This window comes from Oreochromis niloticus, linkage group LG3 (assembly GCF_001858045.2).
Source record: "Oreochromis niloticus isolate F11D_XX linkage group LG3, O_niloticus_UMD_NMBU, whole genome shotgun sequence".
Lineage (NCBI taxonomy): Eukaryota > Metazoa > Chordata > Actinopteri > Cichliformes > Cichlidae > Oreochromis > Oreochromis niloticus.
The window spans coordinates 73,722,526-73,746,039 of NC_031967.2; the positions used below are offsets into that span (position 1 = coordinate 73,722,526).

The following is a 23,514-nucleotide window of genomic DNA, read 5'->3' on the forward strand; positions in this document are numbered from 1 at the left end:
AAATGTAGCATAATAAAAAAAACAAGCAGTGCTTATACAGTCCGGGTCAACATGGGGCATGGGATAAGCATCAAACCATGAGACCTTGTTCACTTGTGACAATCACCACAGAACCGTATAAAGCCCTGCGCTCACTTCTTAATTACCTGGAAGCACTTTAAAGACAACCGGCCCCTCTCAACAGCCAGACAGGCTGCGTTTCAAAGTGGTGCTCCGTGAGAGTCGTGCAGACGAGCAGGGGGGAGAACACATCTTCAAACCACTGCTGCAATGCAGGAACATCACCACCACCACAGCACATTTTTGAGAAAAATCGAATATTTTTGTCCTTGAAGATCATTTCAGAGTTTTTAACGAGCTGCAGGAACCGTTCAGTGTGAGTGGAGAACAGCCAAGTCTCCTCCTCTGATAAACCTCCACATGTACCACTGAAAACTGTTAAATTACTTTGAATCTGAAATCATGGCTCAAACTACTTGTTGTGAGACCATTTCTTTATTTTTCACACCAAACTGTTTAATAAGACAAACTTTACACAGAGTTCATGAAATATAACTAACGCTTTAACATTATCAGGATTTTCATAATGCAAACTTCAAATTAACAAGAAAACAGCTGCAGAACATGTGGATCAAAATGAATTCATTAAAAAACAACATGTGGACTTCAAGAATACAGTAAATACACTAAAGTAAAAGGAGGAGCCAAAAATAGAGGTTTAATAGAATTTGAAACCACTAAAAGTAGTCACCTGTGATCTTTAAAATGGTCTTGATGTGTGCTGCTGTTTTTAACTTTTAACACTTCTTTAAAATGAATACTTTAAAAAAAGAAGTTAATTTTGGAAAAACTAAGAAAGTTCAAATGAAAGAAATTGACTGAAGTCTAATTGTTGAATGTTGTCATTGTGGTTCTTAAATTTGAGAGTCTTAGTTCAATCTATAGGATCAAGACATTCCTTTGTCTCTGACCACCTCTCCAGCTACTCTGTGCTGGGGGAGGTTTTATTGTAGACACATCTGTTTGTTGATTCTGTTTGTTGTTTGGTAAGCTTCCTGCCCTTTGTATGGCTTCACTGTGTTGTGCATGGTGAACCAATACAGGAATTGAACCATATATTGGGTTTGGGGGAGATTTCCATTTTATGACTAAGGATGTTGTTAGAAACAGTTGGAAGTCACGCACAAAGAGAGACACACATTCTCACACACTCACTCAGACACACACACACACACACACACACACACATTCTCACATGCATACACACACACACACACACACACACAAGTTCTTGCACATGCATATGGGTGCTTACACATACACACTAATAGTGCCTTGTCTTAGAACCATTGGGGGGTTTTACGGTGGGAGGTGCTTGTGTTGTGTTGTATTGTGTAAACTGTAACTGTCATGTCCATAAAAAGGTTATGAGGACAGCTGCTCTTTGAAGGATTTAGGCTTCAAGAGCTGGTTCTTGACCAAAGCTTCCCTCGTTAGAAACGGATGAAGATGATCTCTTATGTTTTGCATTCTTCATGAGGAATAACTCTCTAAACTAGCCGGGCATGTGGAAACACAGACCCAACATTGATATATATCCATATCTGTAATTTTGATACAATATCAGTTTGGTAAAAAAGATATTTCTATAACTTTAATAATACAGTAACAAGTACAACTACTAAACACTACTGTGTCCTAAGGGAACAAAGAATAAAATGTAACAGGGATAACATTTTAGAGAATTAAAATCCCTCAAAGGAAAAAAAATAAACTTGATATGCATATCTATACATGCAGGTTCCTGAATGTAACATTCAGGATTATTCACTGCAGCTCCAGAAATCAGAGCTACCTCATCAGATCCAAGTGTGACATCAGCTGACACTCTTTACAGGAGATTCCATCTGAACTCTGTGGAGCCTGATCTCCAAGGTTTTTAGGTCCGACCCTGAAACCAGAAGAGGATCTTTCTCTCTCTTCAGATTCAGTGTGATCCAGTGATTTCAGTCCTGCATGATCAGGCTGATGTTTGCACAGAGCAGATAATGAAGTGAATGTTTTTGCACAGCTGTACACCTTAATTCCTGAGTGGGTAACTAGATGCTTCTGTAAGTTGCTACTTTGAGAAAAGGCTTTACCACACAACTCACAGATGTAAGGTTTAAATCCACTGTGGATGAGTTGGTGTTTTTTTAAACCTCCAGCCTGGGTAAAAGACTTTCCACACAAGTCACAGCTGTAAGGTTTAAATCCACTGTGGATGAGTTGGTGTGTTTTTAAGTCTCCAGCCTGGGAAAAAGACTTTCCACACAACTCACAGCTGTATGCTTTAACTCCACTGTGGATGAGTTGGTGTCTTTTTAAGCTGTGAGCCAAGGAAAAAAACTTTCCACACAAGTCACAGCTGTAAGGTTTAACTCCACTGTGGATGATTTGGTGTGTTTTTAAGTGTCCAGCCTGGGAAAAACACTTTCCACACAACTCACAGCTGTATGCTTTAACTCCACTGTGGATGAGTTGGTGATTTTTTAAGCTGTGAGCCAGGGTAAAAGACTTTCCACACAAGTCACAGCTGTAACGTTTAACTCCACTGTGGATGAGTTGGTGTGTTTTTAAGTTTCCAGCCCAGGCAAAAGACTTTCCACACAAGTCACAGCTGTACGGTTTAAATCCACTGTGGATGAGTTGGTGTTTTTTTAAGTCTCCAGCCTGGGTAAAAGACTTTCCACACAAGTCACAGCTGTACGGTTTAACTCCACTGTGGATGAGTTGGTGTTTTTTTAAGTCTCCAGCCTGGGTAAAAGACTTTCCACACAAGTCACAGCTGTAAGGTTTAACTCCACTGTGGATGAGTTGGTGTGTTTTTAAGCCTCCAGTATGCGTAAAAGACTTTCCACACAAGTCACAGGTGTACGCTTTAAATCCACTGTGGATGAGTTGGTGTTTTTTTAAGTCTCCAGCCTGGGTAAAAGACTTTCCACACAAGTCACAGCTGTAAGGTTTAACTCCACTGTGGATGAGTTGGTGTGTTTTTAAGGTTTGAGGCAGGGTAAAAGACTTTCCACACAAGTCACAGCTGTAAGGTTTAACTCCACTGTGGATGAGTTGGTGTGTTTTTAAGTGTCCAGCCAGGGTAAAAGACTTTCCACACAAGTCACAGCTGTAAGGTTTAACTCCACTGTGGATGAGTTGGTGTGTTTTTAAGTTCTGAGCCTGGGTAAAAGACTTTCCACACAAGTCACAGCTGTAAGGTTTAACTCCACTGTGGATGAGTTGGTGTCTTTTTAAGCCGCCAGCCTGGACAAAAGACTTTCCACACTCAACACAGCTGTATGTTTTCTCTCCCTTTCTTCTGTGAGGTTTGTCGGCCTCCTGAGAGCGCTGACTTCTTGCTCCATATTGGTCCTGCAGTGACAGAGATACAAACAGAGGCAGTGAGTGAAATGCAGTCGTGGAACAAACAGAAACTCTCTCCATCAGTGGAATCAAACATGTCAAAAAACACATTGTAGGTGTGTTACCATCACCTTCTAGAGAAATTATCACATTTCAATGATGTGGTACAATGAGAGTTGTAATGAAAAATACATATTGAAGAAATATTGATCAGCTGAGAAAATCTTTTACTTAGGGCTGGGCAATATATCGAGTTTTTTTTTAAAATATAGATATATTTTCATAGGAGACATAAGACGTGACAATATCGTTTATATCGATATAGTATATGTTACGTTATAATTATACTTGTGGAGCCGCAGGTTTGCCTCTCTTTCGTCCACTTTTGTCTCTACGCAACATTACTCGGCCTCGCCTCTCCTTCATTTAACACAACTCCTCCTCCCCCTTAGCTTCACCTGCAGGCAATGACAAGATGAACGTGGCAAATCTCCGTTAGCGAGTTGCTGCGGATCGCCCCGTGCGTGGCACTGGACGACGTCAACATGTTGGCGAGCTAACCGCGCTAACTAGCTAACAACGCTAACGACATGCAGCCCACAGGGGCTACACGGCCTAAAATCCTTTCATTTTCTCAAAAATCGACAGTGCTCCTTATGTATGAATTCTGGTTGTGCTTACTGACCGCGAACCGACTTTGCTTGGTACACGGCGCTCAGCAATCTGTCAAAAAATGTTTTAATACGACTTTGCTAAGCTACGGGGCTGCACCACTTGATGGATTGTCGGAGCATTACGGCTACCGTAGTCTGGTGCCTCGCGGAGTGATACGTACTGTGCTTCAACGTAATATTAGGGCTGCTCAATTAATTGAATTTTAATCACGATTACGATCTGGGCTTTCAACAATCATTAAAAATGACTGAGCCGATTATTAGCCCCTCCCTCGTGCTTTACTCTCGCGCTGCTCCGTGTGGGAAATCGAGCGCACCTCTCTGCATTTCGAACACGTGTCACAACAATTAAGAGCAGCGGTCTCCAACCTTCTTTGCGCCACGGACCGGTTTATGCCCGACAGTATTTTCATGGACCGGCCTTTAAGGTGTTGCGGATAAATACAACAAAATAAAACTAGTACAGGTACCGAAAAAAAGAAAATTTATTCATAACACACGTGAAAAGACCAAGGGAAACCGAGTAAACGATAAAAACGATAACAAAATAACGCTGAAAACCGATAAAAACCCTGAAAACTATACATTTCACACCTGAGCCTCAACTCTCGCGGCCCGGTACAAACGACTCACGAACCGGTACCGGTCCGAGGCCCGGGGGTTGGGGACCGAGGGAAGCTCGGAAAGCTAAGCAGAAGTTATTTGGAGAGGAGAGTGACTGCTGTTGGTTGAAAAGAGAGGTAAAAAAAAAACTTCAGTGGTGTGGAAACATTATTGGTTCGCAGAGTCAGACGTGGATCAAGTAGACATAGTGTGTAAACTTTGCTAGAGTGTCGTAGCTGCACCACAGAGCAACACTGCAAAGTTCACTAAACATAGATGTTTACATTTTTCATTTATTTTTTATATTGCAAACATTTGCACTGTTATCAGTATTTGCACACTATTTTATGACAATCTTTAAAGTCATTATTCAATACATTGTTATTGTTAAATAAATATCGTCAAATAATCGAGATCTCAATTTCAGTGAAAATAATCGTGATTATCATTTTTGCCATAATCGAGCAGCCCTACGTAATATTACCGTACTGTGTGTGTATAAGGGCCATAAATGGCACCTGTTAAGAGACGTGGTTACAAAGAGGATTTCAAACTCCAGGCTGTCAGTCAAGCAGTAGAACTTGGGAATAGAGCAGCTGTGAAATCTGTCTCTTTGTTATTATACTCAGCGTCTGTTAGTTTACATTTTGACTGCACAATTGTGAACACTTTGTTATGCACAAAAACAACATTGTTTTCTTTTATTTATGGAGCATGATTATTTCATAAATGCTCATAAAAAAAAAATCGAGATATATATCGTATATCGCCATCTAGCTAAAAAAATATAGAGATATGAATTTTGGGTCATATCGCCCAGCCCTACTTTTACTCATAAAAAATTGTGAGTTCAACTGATGATATTGTTGTTTCAATGTGTGCTGATAAAAATGATCTTTGTATTTTCTTATAACCTCTGAGTTTTTTGTTTGTGAATGTAAATTGTGTATGTATGGAGGAGCCCAGGATGGAAAAGAAAAAGCTGCTGTTAATAGGTTTTTAAAAACCAACTAGCTGTGCACAGTTTCAATAACAGTGTAACTGTGATATTTGTCTTACCTTTTGTGTTGAAGTCATTGTTTCCTCTGTAGTGGCTGAGCTGAGTCCAAATGGCTGAAATTGTTCATCTGCTGCTCCACCAGACTCTTCTCCTCCTGTAAACAACTGGCAGCTTCCTCTTTTTTGTTCTAGAACATACAGATTTAGAAAAGGGGAACCTCAGCTCTGAGAATAACTCTGTGACCTTTGTACAGCACTACACACACACACACACATACGCAAGCTTGTATAAATAATGAACGCAGACAGTGATTAGGTGCAGATATACACTCCATAAAGCACCCCTCCATTAGCCAAACCCATCTATTTTCTGATTGGATAGTTAAATTTGTGATTGACATAACATTGGCCAATCAGATGAAAAGTAGGGTCAAAATTCGTACTTGTAATTTGCAGAGTTTCACACGTATTTTTTGGCTAAGTCCACACACAAATCTTTTTTACGCACACACAAATTCTTTACACAAATAAATCCTGATATAGAAGTACAAAACTGATTAACAAGTACAAAATATTTATGACCACAATTTGAGCCCATAATTGTGGGATATATGGGACCACGAAGCGTGCACCGGACCACGGTTGATATTTGGGGATATCGACGGCGCATTTGGAGTACACTTTGGATTGGGACAGCCGTCGTCGCGTGGCAGTGACGTAATCGCACTCAAAACGCGTACTTCAAGCGTGCAGTCTCTAAATTGGGACACAGCCATAATCTGTGCGTGGACAGAAGAAGTGTCAGACAGACTCAGACAATTGACTGATTAACATGTGTTCTATTTTGTGAACGGTTCATAAAAAGGCATTCCCTGTGAGTATACACTATTGTTTGGCACTTTATGTTAATTAATAGCAGTTACGTATATGCAGTATTACGCAGGCTAATTTATGGTTTTAGGCGGTTATTGGCTGTTAGTATTAGCACTTGTTTATGCAGTTCGTCATGTGATTACTAACATAATTACTGATGTCACGAGAGGGGCCGTGGCCAGGATTTTCGGTTGAGGTGCCATGTTTCTGGGCCAAACAAAGCGCAAGCAAAAGAGGACCGAAAGCACACGGATAACACCCGCTATGGTTCGTGCTTGCTGTGCGGTCGGTTGTAATGTTAGATCGCACGGCCGGCAAGGGAATAAGGTTGAAAATGGTTTATCTTTTCATTCTTTCCCCACTTGGACGCAACATGAGGCAGCTCATGTATCGGATGTTACCAAAAGAAGGCGTCTAGTCTGGATAGCAGCTGTGAGACGAGCTGATATCCAGTTCTCTTCCATCTCCAAATATGTGTTGGTGTGCTCCAGACATTTTCATTCCAGTAAGTTATAGATATGTTCATATCACTCTTTATCCGGTCTTTAAGTCTGACGTCACTAGCCGTGTCTGGGTTCAAACTCCGCTGCAGGTCCATGAATCACACGATCACTGTGGCATCACTGAGAGTTGAAAAACTATCTATAGTCTTTCATCCGTAATAAAATGATCAGCGTTCTGCTCTACCATGTGTAACAATTGAGTTTATCATCCAGGCATCCATGAAAACGAAACGGAATTCATGACATTTAACGGAGTTGGAAATTAGCAGCAAGTTAGCTCGCTAGCTTCCATCTAAATACAATATAGCATGTCCTGACTGAGGGATGTTGGAAACAAATTCAAACGTACAGCTCTGCTATCACTTCCAACATTTTGGTCCTCTTTCGCTAGCACTTTGTTTGGCCCAGAAACATGGTGCCTCAACCAAAAATCCTGGCCACGCCCCCTCTCGTGACATCACGCTCCAAAAGCCCTATTAGGCTAATCGTTGTGTCACTTCAGTATTTCAGACAATCCCTTTCCATCAAGGATTTTTAATTTGTTGTGTTGCTGTACAACGCATTGTACAGCAGTTGTTTTGTTTGTTCTCAATTTTGCCAGCTCTATTAAATATTAATATGTTTGTACATTCTCCAGATAGCTTTTCTTCAACTTCTTTGATTCTCACTCACTTTTGCAACTTTGTACTTTTGTTTTACTCACAGCAACAATTCCACCTCATTGTCAGCCCATTAAAAAAAACTTGGTGCTTTTCCTTGAGATTTTTGCCGTGACGTTTCAAAGAGCCAGAAAGTAAATAAACGGCAGACAGAAAAAAGACGCTGGATGAATCGAGGAACGTAAGCTTTTACAGCCGTTTCAGTATGGACACGCAACTGTTTGAAAGAAACTGAAAACATTAGTGTGGATGTGGAGCGTTTTCCGATGAAAACACCGTTTTCAAATCTATCCGGGCTAGTGTGGACGTAGCCACCATTTGACCCTAAAACTGAAGAAGCTTCTCGGATGAGAGCTGAAATGTCTTCAAGCAATTTAAAGAAGTCCAGACACTTTCCTTTCCAAGCTCCATAGACTACGATGACCTGGATGACTGAGAACCTTCACACACATGTTCATTTCCATAGAAAAGACACAGGCAGACTCTGCTTACAGGATGTGATCTGACAACACTAATCAAATATTTGTTCAAGACCGATTGCATTGTTAACCCTTTAAGACCTACCATAGAACCAAGTCTGCCAGAGCTTATATTATATTTTTACATGCTGTAGTGCCATTTTGGGGAGCATTTCAAGTTGCTATACATCAATACAACCATTATAGCCCAAATTTTAATAATATGTATGCATTAAGTGCATAGTAATTACATAAATTGCAAAAAAGTGCAATAAACTACCAAAAAAATTGAAAATTGTTTTTGTTTTTTTAACATATATTTCTAGTTAGAGAAATTTAAGAGGCTTATGCCTCAAAACTGTAAATAAAAAAAATTTGCACAAAATAGTTTCCAGGAAATTTATTTTGAGTGTCTTCATAGTTTTATTTTTGAAATACACCAATTTTTATATACTGCAGGAAAAACGAAAATAATATTATAATGCAAATTTGCAAAAACCAGCATGTGCATCAAATTAAACTATTTCCAGCAGTGCAATTTGAGTTAAGCATCCCAGAAACTATTCAGAAAGTCATAAAGTCAAACATATTTTTTAAAAACACCAGTTTAGGCTGATGAGGCCCTTAAGGTCAAAAACTACATTTCCGCGAAAATGACGTCACTTCCGGTTTCAGGCAGGTCATGGCGAACATGCGATCGTTCGCGCTGATGTCTGTTTCAACGTGGGAAGTGTTACAAACAGCTGATCGGATCGGCAAAGTGTGTTTCTGGAATATTATGTTTTTGTTGCTGCAAGTGGTTTTTATGCAATTTTTGCAAAGCTATATGTGGAAGTAAACCGTGACCTAGGACAAGCTAAGTACAACTCCTCTAGTTTCATATGCAAAAAAATTTATTGCGCTGGCTTACGTGGTTGCAGTTCTACAGGGATTTAAAAATAGTTACACAACACGGAGCGCGCCCGCTCCGATCGGCTTTAAAGGGTTAAAGAAAACAAAAATATTAAAATCATGATGAACATTTGGAGTGGTGATTTCTGTAACTTTGTGTATATAATTTGGCATTTCTTACTGATGTAGGCAAAAAATGAATACATGATATAATTTCATTCAGTTTAAAGGTTTATTTGCAAGACGCACAAACAGACACAATAGAAAGTTACAAATGTATTGTGCATGAAAAGGAATTCAGACGTGGTGCAGATGTGTGTCACAAGTTAATCTGGCTATAGGCTATGGCACTTGGCCAGAGGGGGTGCTAGTTGACTCGCATCTAGTGGTGTGCGATACTGCATATTTTGGTATAGACCTGGTACCAAGTAAATACGGGTCAGTATCACCGATATTGATACCAATACTTTTCAATAAATAAGGTGGATGCGCCATTTAATTGCTAAATCTCAATTAATTTTCATGACCTTAAGTGTTTTTGTGATGGTTCCTTTTTTATTATTAAATAGTGAAAACTAGTGGTGCAACGGATCACGGTTGATCCATATACCGAACCGAGCCCGCTCCACGGTTCAGCACGCACGTGATCCGAAGATTCGAAAAAAAGTATGTGTATGGTAGTCAGTCTGTCAAGTGGTAGTTATGGCCAGCGCTAGTGGTCCAAGTGAGGAGCAGAGGAGTTTGTGGTATTTTTTCAGCCCTTTGCTGCCCAATTTGACCGAGCTAAAGCTATTACAAAAGCTATTGGAGTGTTTAGCTGCAGACATGAGGCCGTACTCCATTGTGCAAAACAAGGGGTTTAAACTAAGATGAAAGTGCTTGAGCTACGCTATGATATCCCATCCACTTCAGTGATAAAATTGTTCCAAGCATGTAAGAGCACAAGTTTAACATTATGGCTGAACTGTCCCAGGCTTCTTCTGTTGCCCAAACTACAAATGGGTGGACCTCCAGGGCAACGGAAAGCTACGTGACCGCTCACTATATCACAGCGGAGTGGTAGATATAAAGCTCTGTACTGTCCTATATTGCACCTTAATTTGTTTTTATATAAGTGCGTGGAATGAGTCTTGAGTTTAATGCTTTTTAATAGGCAAATAAATACCTAAATAAGTAAATGGTGAGTTGGATTTTTGTCTTTTTTTTCTTTTTTTGCTGATCCGAAAATTGATCCGATCCATGACTTAAAACCGTGATCGGATCCGAACAGTGAGATTTTTGATCCGTTGCACCACTAGTGAAAACCCAGGACATAATAAGGACAAAGTGTATAATTAAAAAGAAAATGCTTTATTAGTGTGGCTGGTCTGTAATGCTGCTGCAGGTGAGATGGACTCACCAGCACCACATCTATAATCATACCTCGCCGGCTTAAAACCTGTGCTCTGCTTCTGTTGTTGTCTGTGATGTGTACGGCTGGCAGCGGGAGAGCTGCAGCCCTTGAATGTACTGTTACAGCAACTGTGCTTATTGGTAGAGACGGCACGATACCACTTTTTTTTATGTCCGATACCAATACCGATATGATAAATTTGGATATCTGCTGATACCGATATGAATCTGATATAGTGTATTCTATAATCAATAAAACTGATTTTTTTTAAAATCTTGCTGCAGGAGTAGGAGTAGGTTCAGTCGGATGGTTCCCCGGGCTCAGTCGGACGAAGCGGGTAAGTGGTGGGGTGTTTTCAGAGCCCTGCATGAAAACAAGGACACTAACCCTGGTGGACCAAGCTCAGGTAAGATTTTTTAGGTTGTAAGGATACAGTCATTTGCAGTGTTCGGTAAGTTACTTTAAATTAGTAACTTAGTTACATTACTAGTTACTTTTATGAAATGTAACTCAGTTACTTCAAGTTGCTCGTTACTTTCAAAGTAACTAGTTACTACGGAAAGTAACTTTGGTTTTACTCAGAATTCTCTTGTTAATGTGTTGCTTCCGTAACTGGATACCCAGCAGGATTGCCAGTCTTCTAGCTTGCTTACTTGCCACAAGTCCACTGTGCCACCTACCAATAGAAAGGAAAAAATTATGTGCATTTTTCTACGAGAGAAATCCCACGCCTGGACCGTCGTTGACCGCCGCCATGATTCTAGCCTACGTCACAGCGTCATGTGCGCTTTTTACATCCAACACAAAAACTGCAGTCGTGGTGCTTTTGATTAAATAAAACCAGAAAATGTAGAAGATGTAGGTAACACCAGACTCCAGAGGAACTGCATACAGGGCTGGACTGGGACAAAAGATTTGGCCCGGGCATTTTGACTAGAGACATAAAGTCTTTGAATGAAAAGAAACGCTGTTGTGACCGTGATGTACACTGTTCTGATGGTATATATGCATAAATAGATATTTTAAATGAGAATAAGAAAGAAAAGTATTTCTTTGTGCCCCCCTTTCCCTGTTAATACCCTACCTAGCCCCCTGGCAAAACTTCGCTAGGTTCGCCCCTGCACACTTACTAGCTGTCAGCTACATAAAAACAAAGAGCATCCTGGTGTTATTTGTCTCTCAGAAACAGTTCATAACTTCCCTTCAACTCATTCATGTCACCTAAAAGGTAAACCTGTTTCTCCATCAGCTGTTCAGCTCTGATGATTCAGTAAGGACATCTCCTGGTTTCATCTTCATGTTTTCCTCTCACCAGATAACCAAACCGATATCATGACCAGCAGCTTTTACAGCTGTGGCTCCAGCAAACATCAGCTGATACTAGAAAGTAATATTAAATAAATTCTAACAACAGGTGATCAAGCTTAAAAGTGCTGCTGTTGTTTAGCGCGACTTCCGCTAGTTTCCTCTTTCTGGGGCAAAGTGGGCGATAAACAAACAAGAAAGAAAAGCCGATCAGCTGATCATTGATCAGTTTCATGATTGAAGTAGAAACAGGAGAGGGAGGGGAGAGAATGAGCGAAGAAAAGGCAGCTGTGCAGCAAAGACAGAAAAACTCCAGCTTTGTCTTTTTCATTGTAGTTGAAGTCCGGGACAAATTGCGTCCCTTTTCAGCTCAATACGAAACGCATAATATTTTCTCTGAATACGAGACGATTCCCTTTTTAGGGGATGGTTGGCAACTCTAATAATTAACCTTATCAGTAAAATCATAGCACCCACCCACGTGTATAGAAACTCCGTCATGCTAGCTAGTACACAGTACGAAAAAGTCAGCATAACAAAAATAAACTCCACCTAAACTTGGTTTATATCTGACCCAGATAGACTGCAGGTCATAACTTCTTACCTGAAATTGTGTTCACCTGACACTCGGACTCCTCGGGTCTCTCCTCTTGCCTCCCTTTTCTCTCATCCACCTGCTGGCCTCCACCACTTGCTAATATTACTGAATCTGTGGAAGCTCCGCGATAGCCACCACACGAAGTAACGAATAACAAGCCTATCTAAATCCCAGTAACGAGTAACGCGTTCCTGATTTTGTCATAATAACTAGTTACCGTGCTCGTTACCACAATAATGACGTAGTTACTGTAACATGTTACTTAATAACGCGTTAGTCCCAACACTGGTCATGTGATGCATTTATATTGCCCTATGTCATTCATTCCTATTTGGGCTGTATTTACTGATATATGTAATTTCTTAATGTTCTGTTTGTTTTATCAGGGGAGAAGAATGATGTGGATGAGGCCTTGGCCAACATGGTGATAGAAGATTCCCAGCCCTTCACTATTGTGGAGGACCGTGAGTTTAGAAAGCGTGTTAAAGCTTTGAACACTAACTATGTTTTCCCCACAAGGCAGGTGTGCATCTTAAAATATGAAGCATGTTTCCATTTTGCCCATATTTCCATATTAAGAGCTGCACTTTCTTTTGTTTAGGATTTGAAAGCTATGGTGGTCCAAAGATACAAAGAGTCCAAACAAACAGAAAAACTGACTGTGGCAAAGACTTCTGCAGTTAGTTTGACATCTGATATGTGGACCTCCATTAACACAGAGGCTTACCTAGCTGTCACCTGCCATTTCATCGATTCTAACACTGCATTGCATTCTGCAGTGTTAGGAGCCTCATCTTTAGCAGCTTCTTCATCAGAAGCTTTTCAGCCTGTGACTCAAGGTATATGAGCACATTTTGATTTATTATGAGGCGATCGTGGCTCAAGAGTTGGCAGTTCGTCTTGTAATCTGAAGGTTGCTGGTTCGAGCCCTGGCTTGGATAGTCTCGGTCGTTGTGTCCTTGGGCAAGAAACTTCACCCGTTGCCTACTGGTGGTGGTCAGAGGGAGGGTCTGGTGGCGCCAGTGTCTGGCAGCCTCGCCTCTGTCAGTGCGCCCCAGGCCATTTTTTTTTCCATTTTATTGTATTTAGTTACTTTCATTCGGTTTTTCTTGCAACCGCTGCTTCACCTGTGCCCTGTGAAAAGCAGGGGAGATTCTCTCAAAAAAGAGGAACCGTCTTAAACATACCTACTATTTAGAGTTTAGTTATTGATGTCATGAAAAAAGTAATTTATTTATTCAACTTGAAGCTCCACACACTAGTTTGTGTCATTATCCAGATGTACATAAGCACAATTACAGTTTTACAATCATTCCAAAACTCTGTCCTGAAAGTTTCCACTTTCTTTTTAGTATCAGACATACTGAGACAATATTCGGGATAAATAACCATGAAAACAGCTCCAGAGAAAATACCAAACTATACCCAATTTACAGTACTATACTTTGAATAGTCTCATCTTTGAGCTTAGAATAAAGGGCAACTATAAGAGGTGAGAGGGATATTTCACTGGATTCTGACTCTGGGTGACCCCAACTCCTTACCCTTTCACCCACAGCCAAGATTACTGAACAGTTTCTGAGAAAATTAATCCTAAACTTTATACAAATAACCGTACTCTTAATATTCACATCTTTGAGCTCATTTTAAAGGAAAACTATAGGAGGTGACACAGATATTCCACTGGTTTCTGACTCTGGGCCATCCCCACTCTTTACCCTGTGACGCATAGCCAAAATTAATGTACAGTTTTTAGAGAAAATTAATACTAAACGTTAGGGGTTCAACGATACTCGTATCGATATTGAACCGTTCAATACAGTGCTTTCGGTTCGGTACGCATATGTATCGAACAATACAAAATTTTTAATTTATTTTATCAACTATTCTTCTGACGATGCTGTCTGCGTCGAGAGCTCAGTGTATCTGCGTTCGACTACTCTGCCTAGGCTGCACTGTCGAGCGCAGATCCACTGAGCGCAGCGCAAGCTAGCAAGGCAGAAGCTAAGCTCTTTGCAACATGGGAAATTGACACTCCCCCACCCTCATTCAGATCTGGCCTTTGAAACTATTTTGGTCTTCATGTGAAGTATGACCGTGAAGGTAAGCGCATCATGGACAAAAGTAAAACAGTATGTCGGATGTGCCACGCAATACTCAATTACATGGGTGGGAATCAGTGGCGTGTCCAGCGGGGTGGCCTGGGGGTGCACAGGCCACCCCCCCAACCAGACTGGCCACCCCAGGTGCCACCCCGAAGCTAAAACAATACAATTCAATCAAATATCAAACGTACGATTGTGTTTTCACAGTGAAGCTCAGATATCTGAGTGTAAGTGAATGCAGCATCGGCTTCTGCACTATGAGCATCACGTTAGCAAAGGTAGGAGAGCCAAGCACGAAACACGGCACCGCAGAAAACAATTCTTCGGCGAAAGAAAATGAGGAGAGAATAAATGTCCCTGTAAGTAATATTAAGTTTGTTGAGTTTAGTAAACTTCGGTAAAATTAGAATACCAAGGAAAAAATAACACTTAAAGAATTATTGCAACCGTCAAATATATCAGACAGTAGGCTACTGGGGGGAGCTAACATAAGAGTTATGAATTATAAGATATAATCCAAGTCGTAACATAGCTTTATGGAGCTGCAGATTTGGTTGCAGGTTAACATAGCTGGACTGATCATCGGGCAAACCGGGCATTTGCCCGGTGGGCTGATGACTTTTTTTTTTTGTAACGGCATGAACAATGAGAGGTGGTGGATTGGCCAGATGCTGGTCGATGTGTAAAACTAATTCAGTTTTTTGGTGGTGGCTGTGGCGGAGCTTCCACAGAGGCCAGCTGGTGGATGAGGGAAGGGGAGGCAGGAGCAGAAACCCGAGGCGGCCGCTGGTCCGAGTGTCAGGTGAACTGAACTTCAGGTAAGAAGTTATGACCTGCAGTCTATCTGGGTCAGATATAAAACAAGTTTAGGTGGAGTTTATTTTCGTTGCGCTGACTGTTTACAGTCAGTTACAGTAATTCGTACTGCGTGAGCTAGCACGACGGAGTTTCTATACAGTTGGGTGGGTGCTGTGATGTTATTGATAGTGAACTTTATTCATAAGTTTAGTTATTAGTTTCCAACGGCTCCTTAAAAATGGAATCGTCCCTCATTCAGAGAAAATAGTACACGTTTTGTATTGAGCTGAGAAGAGATGCAGTTTGTCCCGTACTTTTGCTATAATGAAAAAAAGAAACAAATCTGGAGTTATTCTGTGTCTTTGCTGCACAGCTGCCTCGTCTCCTCTCATTCTCTCCCCCTCCCTCTCCTGTTCCTACTAGAGATGGACCAATCCGATATTACGTATCGGTATCGGTCCGATACTGACGTAAATTACTGGATCGGATATCGGAGAGAAATAAAAAATGTAATCTGATCCATTAAATATCAAAAAAGCACCTCACAAAACTTGCGACACGGCGTAACTTGCCTCATAACCGTAGCAGGTCGGAACAGTGTGGTCACGTGATAGAGCGGCTGTGTGTATTTGTAGCCTCACTAGCAATCCAGCATTTCATCTCCGAGGAAGTTATCCCAGAGAGAAGTAAAGCAAGTGTGTAAGTTCATCTCTGAATGTTTGTAAAGCGTTCCCACGTTAAGCTTAACAACCGATATATGGAGCGACTGCCTCTCTCTCTCCCTCCCTTCCTGCTGCTACTTCAATCGTGAAACTGCTTAATGATCAGCTGATCGGCTTTTCTGTCGCGAGTCCGTCTCTCTTCTTTGTTTTTGGCCCACTTTGCACTACAAAGAGGAAACCAGCGGCTGAACAACAGCAGCACGTTTAACCTTGATAAGCTGTCGTTAGAATTTATTTAATATTACTTTCTAGAGCAGGATCCTTTTCTACGTAGCTGACGGCTGGTAACTGTGCAGGGGCGGATCTAGCAAAGTTTAGCCAGGGGGGCCGATAGGGCATTAACAGGGAAAAGGGGTCACAAAGACTTTTCTTTCTTATTCTCATTTAAAATGTCTAGCTTTTAATAAATAATTATCTGAATCTTACACCCAAAGTTTTAATCTGATGTAAAATGTATAGAAGTCCATTACTGTATATAGTAACTGTTAAGTCTAATAAATCCTAGTAAGCTATACTACTTTTTCCTTTGGGAAGGTACCATCTGTGCAGTCTGCAATTCTGTAGAAGAAAGATGTTGAATCTATTTAATTATTCTTGAAAAATAATTTATTTCTGTGCATTTTTTTTTCACACTGCATCAAATGAAAGTTGATTACGTCGATTAAGCATCATGAGGTGGGGGGTGGTTCCCTTTTTTTTTTTTTGCTGAGAGTTTGCAACCCTATTACTTAGGTTGCTTAATATTTCTGCTAAGTACTCTTTAAAATACCAGAATAGGGAGGATGGAGCAGGTTTAAGTTAATTAGATTGATCAGTGTAGCTGAACTATGAAATATTTTGGGTGCAGTGTATTTTTTACATACAGGTATAACAGAATAGCTTTAGTGTTGTTGTTTATTTAAACTTGAGTATGAACTTATACAAAATGCGGCAAGATATTAAAAAAAAAAACAGTTTTATTGATTAAAAAACACACTACTGTTTAACTCTTCCTCACTCTGTAGGTGATTCTCCTGAGACTATTACCTATGTTATTCTGTTCCCTCCCAGACCGTGCAATATTACCCAAGAGTACTTATTGAATATTTGTTTTCATCCCCCCATCATATGCTGCTACTCCCTTTATTCTATTGCACAATACTTGTCACTTTCTAGAACCGCCTGCACTGATAGATTAGTTATTTATTCACCAGGATATAGTTATGTATATTACTTTGTTAGAGTTATCCGATTATTTGTCTTGCACTATCCTACTGTATATTACTGTACACTAGTGCTGGGCGATATGGAAAAAATATTTATCACGATATGAATTATTTTATATCACGATAACGATATATATCACGATATACCACCTGACCTGTGGTCATCTGGAAAGTATGCAGTCTTTAAACAGCGAGTGGAGAGGGTGCAGTCTTTGTTTTGAGTTACTGTAAAGCATGTCGCAAATCCGGGTGCATGTAAAGCAGCACCATGTTGCAAAACAACAAGACAGAGTTTCTTTGTGAAAAATGTCATTTTTTTATACTTTATTTTCTCTTGCATAAAGTTAAGAGTATGTAAAGTGAGAAGACAACATTAATATATTTGCACAGGCTATTTAACCCTTTAAGACCTACCATAGAACCAAGTCCACCAGAGCTTATCTTAAAATTGATTTATTTTGAGTGTCTTCATAGTTTTATTTTTGAGATACACAAATTTTTATATACTACAGGAAAAATGAAAATAAATAAATGCAAATTTGCAAAAACACAGCATGTGCATCAAAATAAACGATTTACAGCAGTGTAATTTGACTTCTAAGCATCCCAGAAACGATACAGAAGAACATAAAGTCAAACATGACTTTTAAAAACACCAACATAGGCTTTGAAGCTTAAAAAACTACATTTTCCGCGAAATGACATCACTTCCGGTTTCGGACATGTAATGGCGGACATGCGATAGTTCACGCTGAGTTATATTCCAACGTAGGAAGTGTTATGAACAGCTGATCAGATCGGCAAAGCCTGTTTCTGGAATATTATGTTTTTGTTGCTGCAAGTCTGGAATATTATGTTTTTGTTGCTGGAAGTGCTTTTTATGCAATTTTTGCAAAGCTATGTGTGGAAGGAAACCGTGACCTAGGGCAAGCTAATGGAATAAGATGTAAGTACAACTCCTACCGTTTCATATGCAAAAAAAACCATTATTGCGCTACCTTACGTGGTTACAGTTCTACAGGGATTTAAAAATAGTTAGGGAAAACGGAGTTTGCCTGCTCCGACCGGTTTTAAAGGGTTAATGATATATTTTATGTAATAATTTGTAAAATTCGGGTTAGAAACGATAGAAGACAAATGGCACGATAGAAACTTTTCTATCGTCCACACGATATATATCGTCATATCGCCCAGCACTACTGTACACTATTCTTATTGTATATATTGTATATCTTGTATCTATTTCATCTGTTCCTCTGTCTCTCCTGCTGCTTTGAGCATGTACATGACAAAAGAATTTCCCTCGGGATAAATAAAGTTGTTCTTATTCTTATTATTCTTATATCGGATCAATATCGGTATCGGCAGATATCCAAATTTATGATATCGGTATCGGTATCGGACATAAAAAAGTGGTATCGTGCCATCTCTAGTTCCTACTTCAATCATGAAACTGATCAATGATCAGCTGATCAGCTTTTCTCTCATGTTTGTTTATCTCCCACTTTGCGCCAGAAAGAGGAAACCAGCGGATGTCAAGCTAAACAACAGCAGCACGTTTAAGCTTGATCAGGTGTTACAATTTATTTAATATTACTTTCTAGTATCAGCTGATGTTTGCTGGAGCCACAGCTGTAAAGTTGCTGGTCATGATATCGGTTTGGATATGTGGTGAGCAGTGATGGGAATAACGGCGTTACTTTTTTCAGTAACAAGTAATCTAACTAATTACTATTCCTATCGTTACAACGGCGTTAAAGTTACTAACAAGGAAACGCGGTCCATTACTATTTTTCAACAAACAGATGGTTGACGCTGTGTTCAGCTTACTGCATCTTATATCAGTTGCACGGAAGTAGCTGTAAGTAATCTGGACGCTACAGCTTTAAGCAGCTGCGCACTCCCGCGGACGGTAATCACGATCACTGTCTAGCACAACACCTGGAGCTCAGGGGGCAAAACAATCGCATCAGTGCTGCTGTTTGACTGAGGAAGAATAAAGTAGTCGTGGTAAGCCAATCACATGACCACTTAAAGACAAAGCAACAAGGTGATATATACCAGTTTATAAATTGTGTCGATAGGCCACGTAAAACCAGAGTCATGATAAACAATATATACGCGGCGTTTTTTCCTCAATAGTTTCGCCACGTTAGCGCTAGCAAGCACTCTCTGCTTATGAGCAAAAAAACAAAACAAAACAGGGGAAGTTTTAAGATTGACGGCGAGAGAAAGAGAACAGAAAAAGAGAGAGAGAGTTTTGAGATCTGAGATTTGTGACGTTGCGACTGCTGTCTCCAGGTAGAAACAGGAGTGATAATCTGCTGCTGTCAGACCTGCAGGTATCAGGCTGTGATGTTCTCCTTTATAGTGGACAGAAAATATTTTTTTGGAGTGTCACAAATAATTTGTGCGGCATCTTATTGAATGCAGAACAGCTGATTGTTCTGTAAATAGTTTGAAATGGTTATTTAAAAAAAGGGTAAAAGGTAAATGGATGCAAATAACTTTGTTGTTTGAAAAACTTGTGCATAGGATTTTAAAATTGACAATTAATATTTTCATTTGAAGTTATGAAATATGATTCATTAAACATGTTTGTGGTTGTTACAGTAAAAATATAACTTTTTCTACTCTGATTTTATGTTTTTTGTCTGATTTTAGATCAATTCTGGTTGTACAGTATGACAAAATGAGAACATAACTGTAAATTCAGGCACGTGAGGTTGCGCTAAAAAGAATGATACCAAACAAGGCAAAGTAAATAGTTTTTAAAGGTAATATGTGGAGGGAAAATCAAGAGTAGTAAAAAAATGGCCAATTATACCCTGGACCACAGAGGGTTAAACGTTTTTTGTTTTTTTTAAAGTAACGCAATAGTTACTTTTCCAAGTAATTAATTACTTTTAGAATATTGTAACTCAGTTACTAACTCAGTTACTTTTTTGAAGAAGTAACTAGTAACTATAATTGAATTACTTTTTCAAAGTAACTTGCCCAACACTGGTGGTGAGAGGGAAACATGAAGATGAAACCAGGAGATGTCCTTACTGAATCATCAGAGCTGAACAGGTGATGGAGAAACAGGTTTAACTTTTAAGTGACATGAATGAGTTGAAGGGAAGTTATGAACTGTTTCTGAGAGACAAATAACACCAGGATCCTTTTCTAAGTAGCTGACAGCTGGTAACTGTGCAGGGGCGGGTCAAGCAATGTTTTGCCAGGGGGCCAGGTAGGGCATTAACAGGGAAAGGGGGACACAAAGAAATACTTTTCTTTCTTATTATCATTTAAAATATCTAGTTTTTATTAAATAATTATCTGAATCTTGCTAGCAAAGTTTTTATCTGATGTAAAATGTATAGAAATCATACATATACCAAAAAGACAGTGTACATCACTGTCACAACAGCGTCTGTTTTCATTCAAAGGCTTTATGGCTTTAATACCTGGTGGGCCGGTCTCTGGTCAAAATGCCCGATTTTTTGTCCCAGTCCAGCCCTGCAGGTTAATACTGGCAGTGTCCCCATGCCAGCTGACTGTATTTCATCATCAGCCAGTGTTGTTCTTTATACATCAGTATTACCAAAGTTTACCATAAGGCAGCATAGAAAGTATTTACTTGCTTTCAGGTTTCATTCAAATGTTAGTCTTTTCATTTGTTTCCCCACTTTTTTCCTGTTTCAAAATCAAACATCAGTTTGTGAGAAGATTATCTTCTTTTTTTAATCTGCCTTTTTTTAATAGGCAGATAAAGTTAACATAATAATAAACACTGACAAAGCACTGATTATATCTCTTGTACTTTATCAACGCAGTATTTAAAAACTTTGCACCGTAGTGGTTAAAATCTCATTCTAATAAGAGGTAAAAGCACATTCGGTTATTAGGTTTATAGGGTTATTGAATTATGGTTAACGGTTGGTAGATTTTTTTTTTTTTTTTTTAACATTATCTGCCACCCTTCTCCAAACCTGTGCCCCTACCTGGCCCCCCCAACAAAAATTTTCTAGACACGCCACTGGTGGGAACTACTGCGTTAGCGCAGTTAGCTCGTTAACGTGTTGACGCCGTCCAGCCCGACACGGGGCGATCCGCGGTAGCTCGTTAACCGAGATTTGCCGTGTTGTGGCGTTAACGTCATTTCAGATTAACGCTGACAGCACTAGTGGGAACACAACGAACACAACGCCGACATCATCCTAGTGCAAAGACAAGTGGAAGCAGACAAAAACAACAAGCACGCATGCTACAAACTTTACCCAAGTCATTTAGACAGCTGTTAGCACATGATTCTCCTTATGGGGACCTGATATGTTTAATATGCTGCTGAGAATATACCCCAGAAGAAGCGTATAGTATAGCTTTTTTTTTGGAAAGAGCCATTTCTCTGTAATAAACTCTCTTTTCCAAAGATGAGGGATTTCTCCATCAGATAGATTTATTTTTTTTATTTTGTTGTTTCAACAACATTAAATTTAAAAACTGTACTTTTGAGTTAAAATATATATTTATAATTTTAATAAATGACAAATTAAAAAAGCATGAACATTTTCTTGTATCGAAAAAATATCGAACCGTAACACCAAAGTATCGAACCGAACCGAACCGTGAATTTTGTGTATCGTTGCACCCCTAGTAAACGTTACCCAAATTACATTACTGTACTTTGAATGAATGCCCTAGAGTCAGGATCTAGTGAAATATCTCTGTCAACTCTTACAGTTTCCCTTTAATTGGAGTTCAAAGATGAAAAACTACAGTAATTTGTGTATAGTTTAGTATTAATTTTCTCTGGAACCATACAGTAATTTTGGCTATGGGGTGGAAGAGGAAGAGTGGGGTTGGCCCAGAGTCATAATCCAGGAAGACATCTGCGTCACTTCTTACAGTTTTCCTTTAATATCAGCTAAAATATGAGAATGTGAATTGCTATAGTGTAATTTCTTGGGAACTATACAGTACATCAATTTTACTTGGTGGGTTATACGTTCAGTATAGTGAGAAGACAATGCTTTTTAAATATGTTATCATTTCACATACATATATGCACACATATACCTATATATATCTGTGTGTGTGTGTGTCTGTGTGTGTGTGTGTGTGTATTATTTCGAGTATCGGAGTGGTTTGAGAATTGAAATAGTGAAAAATGCACTCTCTTCCACAACTGTCACTTCTCTATTTTAATTCTAGAGTACTGTTATTTGTATAGCTGCAAAGACACCTGCAACCTAGCTCCTCATGTCTAGTTTTATGACCCAAAGATCATTTCCTGTTGTTCTCTTAGGCAATATTCTCTGCAACTCTGCAAAAGCATGCTGTTCTTCACACTTCCTGTTTTGCTGAGCAATCCAATGACCTATGATACACTTTATGATTCAAAGTTGCCCTGCTTTTAAACAGGCCTGTTTTTAAAAGCATGAAACAAAATACACAGAAAATAAACACTAGAAAATGCATTTTGACACCATAAAGAAGACTTTCATGCTTGCAAACCTGTCGGCACCCGTACCGTAATATGCGTAAGAATAGCGCAACAGCATTTGCGGTGAGGCTGGCTTGACTGTGACTTCGTAAGTGAAGGCTCACTTGACCGCAGTTAGCAACCGCCAGATTATAATGTTGCAAGCAATCACAAACTCTACAGTCTCTCTAACTCCAGTGTATACCAATCAATCTATTGTTCGCAACAGAGATAAACTCAACATAAACTGAACCCACATTAAAGTTAGCTCGGTGCTTACCTTTAGATGAGCCCACAAACCGAGAGAAACTCCGTAACGAAGCTGGAAGTCTTCTAAACACAGGAAACAGATCAGGGAGCAGAGACCCACGTGGTTCACGCTGATCTCAGCTACGATCCAGGAGACAAGGGTGTGCAGATCGATGCAGATATCGATCCAAACGTTGGTAGTGGTATATGTTCCTGTAAGTTTACTACTTAAGTCCCGTTTTATGAAAAGCAGCTCTCTCTATGCTCGCCTCATCTACTGCACACACACACATCTTGCTCCGCCCCCTTTCCCGGGCTCTGCTGTGATTTGTTGCTGTGCGGTCACGTGACTCAGCTGCATAATGAAACCACGTGGGATGTTACTTCAAAATTAGGGCCTATCTCGTCTGCATAGCTGGACTTGCCATGGTGATTTTTTGTTTTTATGGGCCGATGGTTTTTTTTTCGTTTTTTTCCCCCCGCAACGGTATAAACACTGAAAGGTTGTGGATTGGCCAGATGCTGGGAGATGTGTAAAAATGACTCAGTTGTTTGGCAGTGGCTATGGCGGAGCTGCCACAGATTCAGTAACATTAGCAAGTGGTGGAGACCA

General features: G+C 39.8%; 1 protein-coding gene and 1 long non-coding RNA gene across 3 annotated transcripts; both read right to left on the minus strand.

Moving 5' to 3' along the window:
• Nucleotides 1-479: 479 nt before the first annotated feature.
• Nucleotides 480-3,339, minus strand: LOC112846541 (zinc finger protein 271-like; the record flags this gene model as incomplete). Its single annotated transcript, XM_025906132.1, has 2 exons — nt 480-2,292; nt 2,377-3,339. Coding segments are annotated over 2 exons (1,404 nt in total), but the record flags the coding sequence as incomplete, so codon positions are not given.
• A 34-nt stretch (nt 3,340-3,373) lies between these two features.
• Nucleotides 3,374-23,201, minus strand: LOC112846546 (uncharacterized). 2 transcript variants are annotated; one of them, XR_003219551.1, is made up of 4 exons: nt 22,933-23,201; nt 13,083-13,489; nt 5,736-5,863; nt 3,374-3,408 (listed from the first exon to the last, which is right to left on the minus strand). It is a non-coding gene; the product is annotated as an uncharacterized LOC112846546 (long non-coding RNA). The 2 variants fall into 2 exon arrangements; XR_003219552.1 differs by lacking the exon at nt 13,083-13,489.
• Between the last annotated feature and the right edge of the window lie 313 nt (nt 23,202-23,514).